Source organism: Hirundo rustica, chromosome 17, assembly GCF_015227805.2.
Source record: "Hirundo rustica isolate bHirRus1 chromosome 17, bHirRus1.pri.v3, whole genome shotgun sequence".
NCBI lineage: Eukaryota > Metazoa > Chordata > Aves > Passeriformes > Hirundinidae > Hirundo > Hirundo rustica.
In genome coordinates this window covers 2482898-2497958 of record NC_053466.1, presented here as the reverse complement: position 1 = coordinate 2497958, position 15061 = coordinate 2482898, and the positions used below count along the sequence as shown (strand labels likewise).

Here is a 15061-nt window from a genome sequence, read left to right as displayed (position 1 = left end):
CTATTAAAATAAATCTCTTGGCACAGCAGCATAGCATGGGACACAGCACACGACCTCAGCACAACAATCACAGATGAATAATTCCCATGAATATCACTTAACCACTGGGCCAGCCTAACCCCATTTATCATCTGCCCTTCTCAACAGCAGACAAAAGCTGTAAACAGAGCTTTCCACAGGCAGGTTCATCGGTTCTCAGATCTTCCATCTCCTTTCCCAGTCAGAAAAGTGTCTCCCCACCAGAGCACACCCTCCAAAGCCTTAGTCCAGCAAATGACCTGGCCCAGGTGAACAGAACCACGGGACTCAGTGCAATTTGTTTGTTTTTCTACTGTGACACAGCTCCATAAAGGAATGATGGTTGATGGCAGCAGACACCTGCACAGCCCAAGGAGTCTCAGCACAGCTGAAGGAGCAGCATTCCCAGGACAGGCATGCATAATGCTGGATGAAACAGTTAGGATGTGGCTTATTGGATCAGCTGGAGAAAGACACGAGTCAGGCTGTGTAAATTAAGGTTGCCTTGTAATGTTTTGCTTTTGGGGAATTAGAAGAAAAACAGCCCCATCAACCAACTCAGAACACCGAGAAGAATATTAATCTAAACCAGAGTCCTCCTTGTGTTCCTGCCCTGGAATCCAGCACAGGCTGCCCCCAGGCACAAGCAGAGGATCTCTGCAAAGCCAACAGCAGCGCTGCAAACAGCTCAGCTGGTTTAGCTTCCCCTGAAGTCGTCTGGTTTTGTTGTAACTACTTAGAGCACTGCAATGTTTCTGCAGAGAACAGTAAGGATGGGGTGGGCTGCAGGGTGATAATGGGTGGTCCGGGCATGTTCTAGCTTTCAAAAATAGATTAGAACTACACTCTCACCTCGTTTACCACTGATTATTGTTTATAGTACAACCTCTCAATCTAAATAAGTGAGACAGCGATTACAGAAGGTTGGATGCTTTAGCTTCCTGATGTTGTTCTTGCTTCCCTTCAGCAGCGCAGCCACAGAGAGCCACAGGACCCAAGAGAGCTCTGATTTGAGATTACTCCAATTACAAAGACTGACAGCACCACACTTGACAGACCCATCATCCACGGGTAAGGAAGACACAAATCATCGTCTGGAAACAATAACCAGAAGATGTTTTTAGGGGTGTTTTTTTTTCCTCCAGCTCCCATTTGGAAAGGGAGTATTTTGATAGTCTGGACAAAACTCTTCTGGGAGAATGCATTAAAATAACACTGAACTCTCAGGATTTTTTTAGCCCACTTAGACACAGATAGGGATATGAGAAGTTTCCAGCCCCTGATGGTTTCGGTTAACAAGGACAGCAAAGACATCTCTGTAACCACAGAACAAGAACATGACAGCAAATATCCCCAGAGGACCCTGCTAACATACTTGCTCATATTGTTGTGGCAAGGAAGGCTGAGAAAACATTCTCTATGACCAATTACTATTTTTTTTTATTGTTTTGGATGCTAAGGCTACCACAAACACCAATTAAGTTCCCAGAAACAGACCCTTCCTTTGGGAACCAGAGAAAGCACGAAGTGCCTCACACAATCCATCAGACCACAAAAATGCCTGAAGCTGCTCAGCAAGATGACTCCTGCCATCACTGGAGAGCTCTTAAGACCTGTTTTCACTAACCAGACCTGGTTTGTTCCATTTTAGAAAAGAAGTGTAAAGGCACCTAAGGTATAAACAAAATTTAGACTGGGGGAGAAGAATAAACTCTTTGCTCTCAATCTCTCCCATATGCTAATGGAAAAATATTCCCAACTATCTCCAGTTGAACATGATTTAGGCTGAGGGATATTTCACTCTTACAATTGGTTTTCCAAAGCGGCGTCTTCTTCCCACCACCAAGAGCCTTCCTTGCTATGCTCCAGCAGCTGCCCACCAGCCATCCTCAGTGCCACCTGCAGACACAGTGACACACTGACTGGGGCCTGGCACGTGGTAAACTTCAACAGAAAAGCCGGGAAAGGTTATGAGAAAAGCAGCCTGTTAGCCTCAGCTTATTGCGGCAATATCAGCAGTCAAACACCACAAACAAACCAGCACAAAATACAGCAGCACATTCCAGCCATAGCTGCCAGAATTAAACAGCACCTAAAACCAGAAATCCAATGATGGACACACCGGGGAACATGGATAGGTCCTGAAGGAATGCTTGGTTCACTCTGCACGGGTTTTCCCAGCACAGGGTTGCTGCACACGGGTATCCAGGGAGGGTGTGCCTGCTCAGGGTGTGCCTGCTCTGCCTCCAGCCCCTGTGCTGCGGAATGACTCAGCTCTGGCTTCTGTTAACCACTCCTTCACGAGCATTTGAGCTGACATCTAATTCATTACCAGCAATCTGCTTTCACCACCAGCAACCTTCTGCCTGCTGATGCAGATATCTGATAGACCCGGCCCCATTCATGGTCACTGTTTACTGCAGGTAATCAAAACCTACGTCTCTGACTATGAAAACAAAACGCTGGGTTATCCTAAAAGTACCATGGCTTCACACTTTACAACTTGTTCTTTTCTTGATGCGTGTGTCAAAGACCTGAAACACTCAGTTAAAATCATATCACCATAACCAGGGCAATATCTGAGCAAAAAGTTTGTTCTGAGTGAAAGAAGGGAGCGGAGGAGATGGAACTATTCCACCCTCAGAGAAGCCAAGATGCAGAACTTCTCGTCACATCAAAACCAACATAATTTTATCAGTGCACAATGTTCTAAAAGCAAACAGGAAGTTTCAGGAACTAAATTAAAACTAAAAGTCACCCTTATCCTCACTCATGCATGAGAGTGCTGAAGTACAGCACAACTTCTGGCTGTCAAAGGCTTTTGTGCCCCAGTGAGAAGAGCTGAGCCCCCTCACGTTAAAGATCACGGAATCAACAAAAGAGCACCATTTTAAAGAAGGACAAAGTAACCTGAAGACACAGAGCTGCTGGCAGGGCTACAGCCAGCACCCAGATCTTTGAATCCCCATTTCAGCACCCCAAGCATTTTGTGACAGTGCTCTTTGCTGGCCTGGAGTTGGGAGGATTTCTATCTTTATCAAAATATAGCACAACAGTCCTCAAACAGGGAAGCTTCTCTACTCCTGTTTGGCAGGAGTTGAGAACAATGTTAATAGTTATATTAGAAAGACAAGCTTAGAAGTAGGCAGGGGCTTTACATTTAATCATGGGAACCCTGTTATCCCAGGGATGGTTTTAACAGAACTTTTGAGCCTGCACTTTCTAAGGTCCAATCAGAAACATTACATCAAGTTGGACTCGCAGTCCCTCAACCACAAAACTGCTGGAGGACAGCAAGGGACTTGTGGGTTTTGCTCTTGTCCCTCAAAGCAAGGCTCTGTGTCTCACTGTGCACAGTGAAGTCAATGGGAGAACAACTCCAACCGCAACAGGATCCCCCACTCTGCCCCTAACACCACTCCTGCCCTTCCACAAGCCGTGGGCACCACAGGACTCTGGTTTTGTTTACACCACGAGCACCACGTTATGCATGCAGGCAAATTTAAACTGCATCCCGTGTTTCCATGGCAACGGGAGGGGCTGCATCAGCAATCCCCTGGGTTTAGTTTGGGCTATTCCTCACTCATTCAGCTGCACCGAACCCTTGCTGGGAACAGCAAACCAGTGATGTCACCAGTAACCATGGTGCCCACAGCTGAGCCTCCCCTGTGCCCTTTGTGCTCTAACACGCATCCTTCACGCGTGACAATCGCTTTAATCCAATTAGTGCTGTTAAAAAAAAAAAAAATGAAGGGTCATGTCAATACTTATTTTGGGAAGGAAGGTTAGTTTGAATCAACAAGATAACGATCAGAACATGAGGCTTTACAACAGCACTTCGAGCCTCATTGCTCTGAACACACAGGGATGACCTGAAACCCTGGGGAGAGGGGAAAGAAATCTGTTCCTCATCAACGGCTTCATTAATAAAGGCAAGAGAACAGCTGTTTTAAACATCCCCCTTGCATGTTTGATCAATGGCTAGGCAAGATGCAGTGCTTCACCCCAGCCAGGCACTATCCTGTCCCCAAACACTGATGCCTCACCAGCTGCACATAATTCTGATAGTAACCACAAAGTAGTGAGCCTCTGTTTTCCCAATCCAGCACTGGTCAGCTGCAGCTTCCAGGAGGTTTCCCTTTTTGGGTCCTTTTGATCAGTCCTGCCTGTGGTAGGGATTTTATGGAAGAGGAATCTTCCCTCGAGTTTACCAAGCAAGAATTTGGACTAGCAGACAGGCCTGTAACCACTGTCAGTGCTGCCTTTGAGGGGACATCCAGCACACAAGGAGATGTCACGCGTGTTTGTGTCAGAGAGAGGCACATGCAGAGCTGCACAGGCAAAGCCGGGCGTGCAGGAGGCCCTGAGGAAGGCTCCTGTCCCACCCAGGCGTGGGCACGTCACCTGCACTGCATCTGCTGCACCATCAGCACCAGCACTCCTGGCTGCTTTTCTTGTAATGGAACACGGGGTTTTTTTTAAAAAAGAAGCCCAAAAAGCTGAAGGCAGGCTGAGCTGGCAGTGTCAGGCTCCTGCAAGGCAGAGCAGAAACACACCCAGCATCACTTTGTACGAGCGTTGTAAGCACTGCATTATTTACAATCAGGGCTAGATATTAATGAAGCTGCTTGTACAAAAACAGGATATTTTGGGGACAATCAATTGTGAAGGGTCATAAAAAATTTACAGCATTAAGAGAACCTTTCTCATGGCCACTCACGAATCACTTTGCCTTACAAAGACGCCCAGTCATACTCCTTTAGAGTCAGAGCTGGATGTGCCAGAGGCACATGAATTAGGGATCACTTTATTATGGAGATACCTCAAACCTGTTTACCCCACATGCCCCATCCTTCAAAATGTCTACTACACTTCCAGCTCAGTATTTCATCCACTCTTAAGTATTTCTTTCCATGTCTTTAAACTGATTTTTCACTGCATTAACTATTCCACAGATGCTGTCTGTGAGAATTACTGTCCCTGGTTTAAAGGGAGGCAAAGCAAGTTGCCCATTGCTATATTGTGAGTCAAAGACAAAATTTCAACTCGGGGTGCTCGGGATCAAGTCTAATCCTCTGACTACATCCTTTATACTTTAGGAACCCAATGCAATTGTGCACTAACAATGGGCTGCGTGCTAAAATACCACAGGACTGGCTTAAAGAAATCCCCATAGTCTTCCTAATACTTAATTCACTACTTGCCTTTAGGTATTCGAAAAAGGGAGAACCTAATCCCAGTCAAGATTTTTGTCTTTCTTTCACAAGAATGAAAAAATACAGAAGGAAGAAGGGATTTTGACAGCCAACGAGCTCAGTAGGATTGGCAGTGCTGTGTCCTGCATTAAAATCAGTGCAAATCTGAAGTTTAAAATTGTTTGTGTTATAACATTATCTTGGCTTCATTCACCTTTGTTAGGAGAAAGGGAGCACATGAACCATTGAGGCAACATCAAATTCACTACTTAAAATCAATCTCTTTTGGAATATGATATGAAATCCCGGACAAAGTAAGAATTCAAGGATAATGACTACAAAACAAGAAAAAAGTAGATGTAGAAAATGTGTTTGCGCCTTCTGAATGTTTTCCCAAAATGATAACCTGTATGGGTGTCATTCACCTGTGCAAATGAGAGCCCAAGTCTGGTTTCACCAAACGTAACTGTACCACCCTTGTGCTCAAAACTAAAATCTGCAATATTCTCCTCCATAAGGATGCAAATCCTCACAATCACAAAGAAAAGGTTATGAAAACCAGAGGAAGAAGAGAGAATACAGAAGCCACAGGTTTTAACGCTGCAGCATGGAAATCAGGGGAAAAGCTTCAAACCAGGCTTTGCTTTTAGATTTTTGAGCCTTCCAGGGTCTCTGGAGCCATCAGCAGCGTCACCTGCTTTAAAACTGAAGCATAAATGTCTGTGTGTGCAGATGGCCAAGGCATCTGCATGCAGAACAAAAATAATCAGCCATCCAGTTCTTCAGTGTCCAGAGATGAAGGGTTAGTTTGCTTTCCCCCACTCAATCAATCCTTCACCATCTGCTGAGCCTGCTGGCAACTGCCAAGCAGGGCTGAGGGTTTAAGGGACACGACTTTTGCACCTGGGTATCACGACAGGGCCTCAAGAATTATCACCAGCACCAAGCAGAGTTTTAAGTCTGTTCTCAAAGGTGCTTCCTGAGAGCTACATGGAAATGAAGGGGAAAACAGGACAGTGCAGGTGTCTGGAAACTGAGATGATGGACAAACCATGATCCTCCCGAAAGGAGGAAAGTGACTCAGGATACTCCATCAGCAGTCAGGACAGGAGAGTACGGCACACTGCAGATGCTTGGAGCAGGCTTTGATTTTTCAGGGAAGGCAATAAATGCAAAGCCCTGGAGGATGGCAGAGGAGAGGCTCATGTTAAAACATGAGAGAAGCCCTCAATTCCCAGGATCCTGCCTGAGCTCAGCAGGCAGTGCTGAGCAGATGGGTTATCTTCCATGCAGTGCCTCAAACAGGGCCAGAGGCCTTTCCCTCAAAGCCATGGATGACAAAGTATCAATGCTATTAATTCAAAAGGAGGATGCTGAATCTTAAAATAAGTCTCATCCTCAAAAGGTAATCACTAGGTCCAGCAGAAGAATATTTTTAAAGCACGCTATCTTTGGAGGAAGGTCACAAATACCCAGAGAAACCCATGTAGACAAAACAAGGACCAGAGTTATTTACAACAGAGGAGAAAGCTGCGCACGCTGATATAAAAATAAGTTTTAATAACAAGAGGAATTCTCTCGTCTTATGAAAGGGTCAGAAGGGCAGCAGTCTCTCGGAATCTCATGGCATGTGGAAGCACAGTAATGAATGCTATTAAGATGATAAAAGGACTGACCTTTGGCTAATAACATCCTGACAAACGCATGCAGGGCTCGTATTCCAAGCTTTTATGAAACAGAGACTTTACGTTAATGTCTGCATTGTTTCTGGGGTGAGGAGGAGGAGGTGATCAGAGAGGAAGGTTCCCTGAACACACAAGGAAAGGATGCCAGGGTTCCAGGAAAGGATTGCTGCTGAGACAAAAATATGCAGGATTCAGGAGGGGAAGAATTAAGAGACCCTTTAATAAGATCTCTCTAACGTGTCACACAGATGCCTTTGTGCCCAACAGGATTCACCTGGCAGAGACTGAAACTGCACACACGCCTCGGGTGCGATGTGCAGAGTCTGAGAAGACATCCAGGACAGAGTCCTTGGCTCCAAACTTCTGCAGGAAGGAACAAATCCCTACAGATAGTTACAGCTGTTCCCTCCATAAATGGTTTGTGCTTCACAGAACTCACTCCAGTGCTCATCTCCAGCTCCTCTCCGCCCAGCTTAGGACAGCAGCCCGCAGCTTCCCCAGATCAGAGCACTCCCAGTCCCATGGAAAACTCGCCAGGCTGAGTTCATTGAGAAACTCTCACCCTTGGAAGCAGGGCTGGCTTTTAAATGTGCACACAGATTTCAGGGAAAAGTTACATTAACAGGGGTACAGAGAGCGATTTCACTGTTTTGAAATATTTTGCCTGTTTTATGCACCAGAATAAAACCAGGTCACAGCAGGAAGGAAGATTGCTGGTTCTTAGCTCAGACATAAAAGTAAGTATGCTTTAATTTGGACCCCAAAAGAGACAAAACCTCAGCAATGATGCAGAAAGACCTTGTGCCTATGGAAAAGCTAAACCCAACTGCTCTGGAGCAAGGGCTCCCAACCTGGAGAGGCTGGCAATGCTGCGTGAGAGGTTTCCCAAGGAAGGATATTGAAAGTCTGAAATTTAATAGAGAAAAACAATTCAGTTCAGATCTGCCAGGCTTCAAGCAAGTCGAGGGTACATTAAGTCCTTGCTGTAATGTAAAATTAACTTATTTAGGGAAGAATTTAAGTGCTACTTAAAGTACTGAAACCACTGACTGCAGATAATATTTCAGAAGCCAGCAGAAAGCAACTTAGGGGAATTTTTGCTCTCTCACCTCAAATTAAAAAAAAATAAAAAAATTAAAGAGCAAAGCAGCAGGCCACTCATCTCAGTTTTCACAGCTTTATACACCAGCCTGGAGAACTCGTAGTTATAAGAGGAATTACAGAGCAACACGCAATGATTTATGGCATGTCTCGCCTGCCCAGTGGCGCAGAGAAGCAAGAGAGATGTGGATTATATACCGCACAATTTTAATTCTCCCATCCAGTAAACACAGCAAATATGAGTACAGCCTGTTCCCATTTAATGGAAGGATCCCTTGCTATTTGGGCATGATGCAGCTTACATGAAAATCTGGTGGAAAGTTTTGTTGAGACTTCTAAGAATAAGAAGGGATTGCTCTCTCATGAAAACAGGTGATTGATCCTTCCACTGCAAGGCAAAAATCTACATGAAAATGCCTTTGAAAAGCGATGACAGTAGTACAGCTTGAGACAGAACATCCCTGCCCACGTGGCTTTGAGGCACCACTTCCACCACAGGGCTCAGGGGAGAAGAGCCTTGTGGAAAACTTCCATTTGGACAATGCTGAAAATCTAGGGAAATTTATACCTAGGGAAAAAAAAAAAAAAAAGGGAAAAAAAAAAGTATATATATATATATATAGATAGATAGATAGATAGACAGCTTGCCACCATTCTGTACATGATAAATGTCTTAGAAATTAACCTTTTGCTTTTAAGAATCGTTCCTCTTCCCAGGAACTACTTCAAAACATTCTGTTCCACGTTTCAGCCACAGATTTCTCAGAAATGCCTCTTCACTGTTGCTTTGCACGGGTATCTCAGCTTGTTCCCATAAGGGGGCTCAACACACAGAACTTACTTCTCCTGTGGCTTCTTCAGGCGTTTCAGAGGAAAAATAAAAGGACAGACATGAAGCACTTTCTCATTCTCTGCAAACGGACAAAGTCATGCTCCCCACTGCTCCTTCCACAGTGCCTGTCTCAAAGACAAAACCTCCATTTTTAAATCAAACTGAAGAAAATGTTTGATATCCTGGTCTAGGAAAAGCTCACATTGAGACCAGCAGGAATCTTTCCACCAATTTCAGGAACAATTGAAGCAAATCGCTACCAAACTATGAACTCTACCCTAAGTGGTCTTTGTTTTGTTATTGCTTTTTTGGTTTTTTCAAACTTGAGCTGACACTGTTCTCAAGAAAAAGCACAGCTAGCTTTTCCTCTTGTGCTACTTGTACAAGTAACACAGCAAAGCCCCTTGCTTGTCATGCACTTCTCCAGCTCCTCCTTGGGCTCCATGAGTGTTTCCAGCTTAGCACCCTGCTCCCGGAGAGTGGAGGGAGATCAGAAACCTCACTTGACACCTGATCTAAGAGGAAACCTTACTCTGCTGCCTGTCAATGCAGTAGAAAATTAAAGCAGGGCTGGGTGGCAATTTGGAGATGTTGTTTCTCAAGCTGCTGAACTTCCCCTCTATGAAACCCTTATGTAGCTTCTCGTGTCCTTTTGATGTTAAGATATGGCCAAAACCCCTGTCAAGTAACAAAGCAGAACCCAGTGTTCTGCATTAAGGAAACTAAAATCAGCACTTTAACTTCTGAGCTCAAAAAGCAAAGCCACCTCCCCGACCAAGCTCTCCAGAATTCCCAGGAGGCCCCACAGACACTCCCCAATTAAGGATTCATCCTCTGTTTAATCAGGTGGGCTCCTCCTTCCCAATCAGATCACTCTCCCCTACGCTCTGCTGCTCGCTGACAAGTTCTGCACAGATAATACTCTGCTGCCATCCACCAGCTCTTCATGCAAAGCAACTGAGACAAATTAGGAAGACAGAGTTGTTAACAAAATAATTACACCAGTATTCAGAGCAGCTACAGCATCAGGAAAAGGTACAGAAAAATGAAGCTGGCTAAGAAAAACGTTTACCCCTTTTTGAGATTTAGGTTAGACACACAAAGATGACACATTTGTGTCAGAACGTGGAATTTAACCATTGCTGCAAAATACACACCATATGTGCTTTCAACAGTCAAGCCCAAGTGCATGAATCCTTAAGGAACACATCTGGGTGGTCAGGAGAGAAATGAGAGAGTTGTGCTTTTGCTTTGGGGGGGTTTGGTTTTTTCCCTTATTTTAGGTTTTAAGCCAAAGCAGATTTTTCTAGCAGTGCTTCATCCTGCTTCAGAAAGCAGAGTTCTCCTGCAAACTCAATATTAGATGTGTGTTTTGCTGCAAAATTACATTTTATTTAAAGTGTGGGACAATGAAATAACACTCCAGATTCATTTCCTTTTATAACTGCTCCTGGTTGGATTTCAAACACTGGGAGAATATGGGCACAGAGGATTTCAGTTACAAAACCCCAACATTTTAATTAACTGCTTTACTGCAGACAGGGAATTCTGCAAGAATTCCCATCAGTATTCAGAAGCCTATTAAAAATAATCTACATTTTATGCCTAAACTGATTAGTATCTGTTTCACTGTGGTATATAAGCACAGATATAGTACATTTCATTTTTTTCCCCTCCCTTAATTCCCAAGTAACGCCTTTGGTTTACCCTCTCAAATTTATATTAGACTGTTGCTTCCCATGAAAAGAACAGAATTTGGTTTGCAACTGGAATTGGCAGGACCAACACTTGGGCTGAATGTTTCCACAGGAACAGGTTTGTTGGTTCCCCAGGTAGGTCAGACAAAAGTTCTCCAATTTAAGGAGGAGAGGAAGCAAGTCAGAAATTGAAGTCTGCATTACTTTCCCCCACTACCCCTTTTGAAGCAAACAGCAAAACCCAAATTTAAGACTTCCAATCCTGCAGCAATTCTGCCCCAGCCCCCAGAGCCCCGCGGGGAGCAGAATGGTCCTGACCTGTATCATGTAGAGCTGGGCGATGCGATATTCTTCCACGCTCATCGGAAGAGGAATACGATATTCCTTTATGAGCATTTTGGATACAAAAATCTCTCGTCTCCTCAGAAACACAATCCAAAAGCTTTTAGTAAAGGCTCCTTAAATAATGGCAAGGAAATGCATCGAGGATCCCTGAAACGGACAGAAAGGAGGGGGGAGGAAATAGAGAAGTGGTTATTTTCCATTCTTATGACAGAACATCCTATTTAGGAAAAGGAAAAAAGCAACAACAGGCAAACATTAATTTTTGTAATAGCTGTAAGCGTAATAGCAGAGAGAAGAATCCCTGGAGTGCTACCAGACCTTTGATATCAAATTGAACAGAATCTTTCAGAAGAATTTTGATTTGCTTCAGGGGATGCCATCAAAGCTATTACCCTTCTGACCTTTGCCATCATATCAATCAGACTTTCATATGCAACAGCATCTCCATGGAAGAGATATGACAAAAGCTCCAAATGAATAGGCAAATCTGCTGCTGCCCACAATCTCCAGTGTCAGCAACACACCAGAGATGCATCCTCTCAAAAGCATCAGGTTTTATCCTCTCAAATTCATTTAGCAGCAAGAAAAGGCAATAATTCAACTTCCTCAGCCCTCGGTAACAACATGATGAAGAAAGTCCTTTGGATTCTAAGAATAAGGACAGCAGAAATGTACTTTTCTTCCCTGTTTTTTCATGAATTATAGTCTTGGTAGGACCCCTTCTTTTTGCACCTCCAAAAGTGATGGCTCTTGCTGGAGCAAAGACTCCAAAACAGTCTGCTGGCAAGATCCTCCTGTCACTTCTGTCAATGTCAGGCTCATTTTTACACTCCCACTGCATGAGAACACAGTCAAAGATCAAACTGCAACAGAGAAAAATCCCATCATACCCCACCTCAAGGCACTGTAACAGAGTTGCCAGTTAAGAATTCAGGGAATACAGCATTTTCTACCCCGCAGGTCAAAGCAGGAACTTTTCAAATATCTTTAATACCCTCCATGGACTGTGGATAAAGACATTAACTTTATGTAAGGACGAGGGAAATAAAAGAGGAGACTGATAAGGAAAAGAGGACACAAGAAGCAAATTATCAGCCCAAGTCGGGCTTGGCAGGATCTGGCAATGGCTCTCACAGCACACAAACCATTCACTTGGTTCCTTCTTGTCACCAAAATCCACCTTTTGGCTGTGCCTGTTTACTGGACGTCTTCAGAGAGCCAAACCAGCTCCAAACCCGGTGACTGGTGCAAACAACCAACAGAATAAACCCAGCCAATTTATCTTGTGGATTAAACCATGATGTGGGAACCAGGAAACCACACCACTATCAACAGCCCTTAGTGCCAGTCGGTGTTTGCACAACACTTCACCAACCTTTTACGAGGTTTAGAGAGGTTCCAACACATGCCCGTGGTCACAGAGCAACCAGGGACAGCACTCAGTATTTATAACCCAGGTTTTACTGCCACGTCTCTGCCAGAGCTGCCCCAGTGCTGAGCACACACGGGGACACTGCCACTGCCCAGGGGACACCCAGCCCCGTGCCACTGTGCCCCCAGCTCGCCTCCCTGTGACTGCCACGTTTCTAATCCGGCACTCAAGCAAACCCATCCCGCACCGACTCTTCTGGAATAGTGATCTGCCTGGTGCTGCATCATCTAAACAATTTATTTCCAAATTCAATTCTCTGCCGCATTTTATTGCTGTCAGAGCAATCTGTGCGCGTGGAGGGGAGGATAAAAAAGTCTCTGCAATGGCAAAGCCTGTAGAGAATAATTCTGGGAAGACTCAGCTTTCCCTACACTGCCGAGCTCTGCACTGAAGTGTGTGCATCCATGTGCAGATGCAGGATTTCCTCCACCAAACTAATCCTCCAGAACAGGCGGAGATTATCTCATTAAGTGGTTTTTTAATTACTGTCGTGGCAAGGAACAACAGTTACCACCACAGGATGGATCTCAAGGGTCAGATCTGCAATGGTGCAACTCCAGGATTCCAACTCTTGGAGCTAATGGCAGTGGGAGACTCAGCTACACCTCTTGAGCAGTTTGTTGTGCTTTAGAGATCTTTGAAAATTAGATTTAAAAGCTTCTCCCCTTGTTCCCCAAATACTCTGAAAGTGATTCTGCTACATTATAAGGACATCGGTCACATCTGCCCTCCCTGCTTGCTAAAAACAGGATTTTTCTATCGATTGGAAGAGAGGAATAAAACAAAAAATAGAACCTAAAAAGCAGTAAAATGGCAAGAAACCAGTACCAACATGGAAAAAAATGTGTTTATAATGAAGTGCCAGTCAGGTAATAATTCAGATGGCTGAGACACAAGAGGGTTTATTTTATTACAGACTGAAAATCCCAACATTTTGGCGCCAAGCGGGCACAGCGGCAGCCTTGGCATGCGGAGCCTGTCTGGTCACAGCACTGGCTCCTGCTCAGCTTTGACAGGAGCTGAGGGTTCAGTGTGAACTTCCCTTCAGGTTTCTCCTTCCCTGTGGTCAATGATTAAAAAGCAATGGTTGGGCTCAGCCCACAGGACTGCAGGCAGCAGCAGACCCTGAAGCTAGACCAGGTTTTTAGCTAGACCAGCAAAAAACAAAAAAAGTAAATTATCGAGGTAAGTTTGCAGTTTGGGTTGTCTTTGAGTTAAAAGTAACCTGTTCTTACACTTTCAAGAGCAGTGGAGCCCAGGTATCAAACCATGAAATAAAAACATGGGATTTCACCAAATTCAGACCTGGGGAAACACCATTCCAGGTGGGACAGAGGTGACATAATGGCCCTTTCAGACAACTCACTGAGGACAGCGGATTCCTTCCAAAATCCCGGGATTTTATAGAGAATCAAAGACTCCACATCGTGTTGTACAAACGAAACACATGAGTTTTTCTACAGAGTGATGGGAGAGAGGAAAAAGCACTTCTGGAAGCAGGGGAGCCACCACACAGCTCTGGAAAACGGGTGTGAAAACCCCAGCTGTGTCCATGGCACTTGTCTGCACACAGCCCATTTCTAGAAGCAGCCAGAGGTGTTTGAGATGCTGGGATTAGCAAACAGCCAGGGCTTCACCACTGGATTTTGGCTACACTGAGCTGGATTTTCCATGGATTTGCCAAACCCCTGTGGCTGCACAACTGGAAGATGCAGAAATTGTTTGCAAACCTCAGCCTGCAGCCGGCTTCCCAGCAAGAGGAAAAGAGCGGTGACGCAGGACATTTCCAGACTCGCTGCTATTCCTGCTATAGCCAAGTGGCACATTTGTACAGCCTGTTATTCAATTTATACCCAGAGTTGTAGTAACTGTGAGAGCCAGGCGCATAATTTTATACCTCAATTATTTTAAAATCAGGTTCTCAAAGCATCATAATTATGCTGCAGAGTCAATATCCTGCTGCGATGAGTCAGGTCCACCCCTGAGCCATTGCTCCAGGCAGTGGCTGAAGGCTCACGCACAGCCTGCTGCGTTTACTTCCAATTTTAACAGTCTTCCTCACAACAACAAACTCCCTAGAAAAAGTGCCCGTGCTTTAAAATCGGGGGAGGATTATCTGGGTCTGCAGAAGCTGAACAGACCAGAGACCCAGCAGAATGTCTCCATTTAACCCCTGAACTTTGTGTTCATTTCGGGAGTGTCCGGGCAGCCTCCCTGGTACCAAAGGAGGCAGCAAAGGGCTGATAACAACTGACAGCTCCTAATTACGGAGCGAGATTCAGTGTGTGAAGGGTAGTTAAACTGTGCTCCTGAAGCGCTGGAAGCCAAATCCCAACCAGGCTTCCCAGGCTGGCCGTGAGGGGATGGAAACTGAGCGTGACAGCAGAAATCCCAGCTCCTCGGTGGGTTCAGGGTAGGAGAACCACTCATGCCGTGGGTTCAGGCGACAAAAGGGCTGCTATGACTCTTCCCAGCTGTCACCTCATTGACTAATTTTTGACCAGCTCACGTTTTGCGTACTCAGGCTGCTGAGCAGAGGCTTTTCAGAGCAACACCCCAGCAGCAGGAACCCACCTGGGGCCAGGGCTGTTGCATCCCTTTTTCAACAGAGAAGAAAAAAGGCCCCAGACACAGAGAGCAACCATAATGAGCTTTTTCCAGCCTCACACAGGAGGTTCATTTTATGCCATTATAAAGTTAAAAGGAGGGTGACACAGCAGCTGGTAGCAGAGGCTGGTCCCAGCCCCAGGTTCTGA

The 15061-nt window shown here is 45.1% G+C and overlaps 1 protein-coding gene across 19 annotated transcripts in view; it reads right to left on the bottom strand.

The window, feature by feature from the left end:
* PITPNM2 (phosphatidylinositol transfer protein membrane associated 2) overlaps nt 1–15061 on the bottom strand; it is a 124348-nt gene that overhangs the window by 52030 nt on the left and 57257 nt on the right. For all 19 annotated transcript variants that reach the window (XM_040080742.2, XM_040080737.2, XM_040080738.2 and 16 more), the window contains one exon: nt 10847–11020. In XM_040080742.2, the coding sequence (XP_039936676.1) occupies nt 10847–10924 (78 nt within the window). In that variant the 5' untranslated portion in view covers nt 10925–11020. The remainder of the gene's footprint in view (nt 1–10846; nt 11021–15061) is intronic.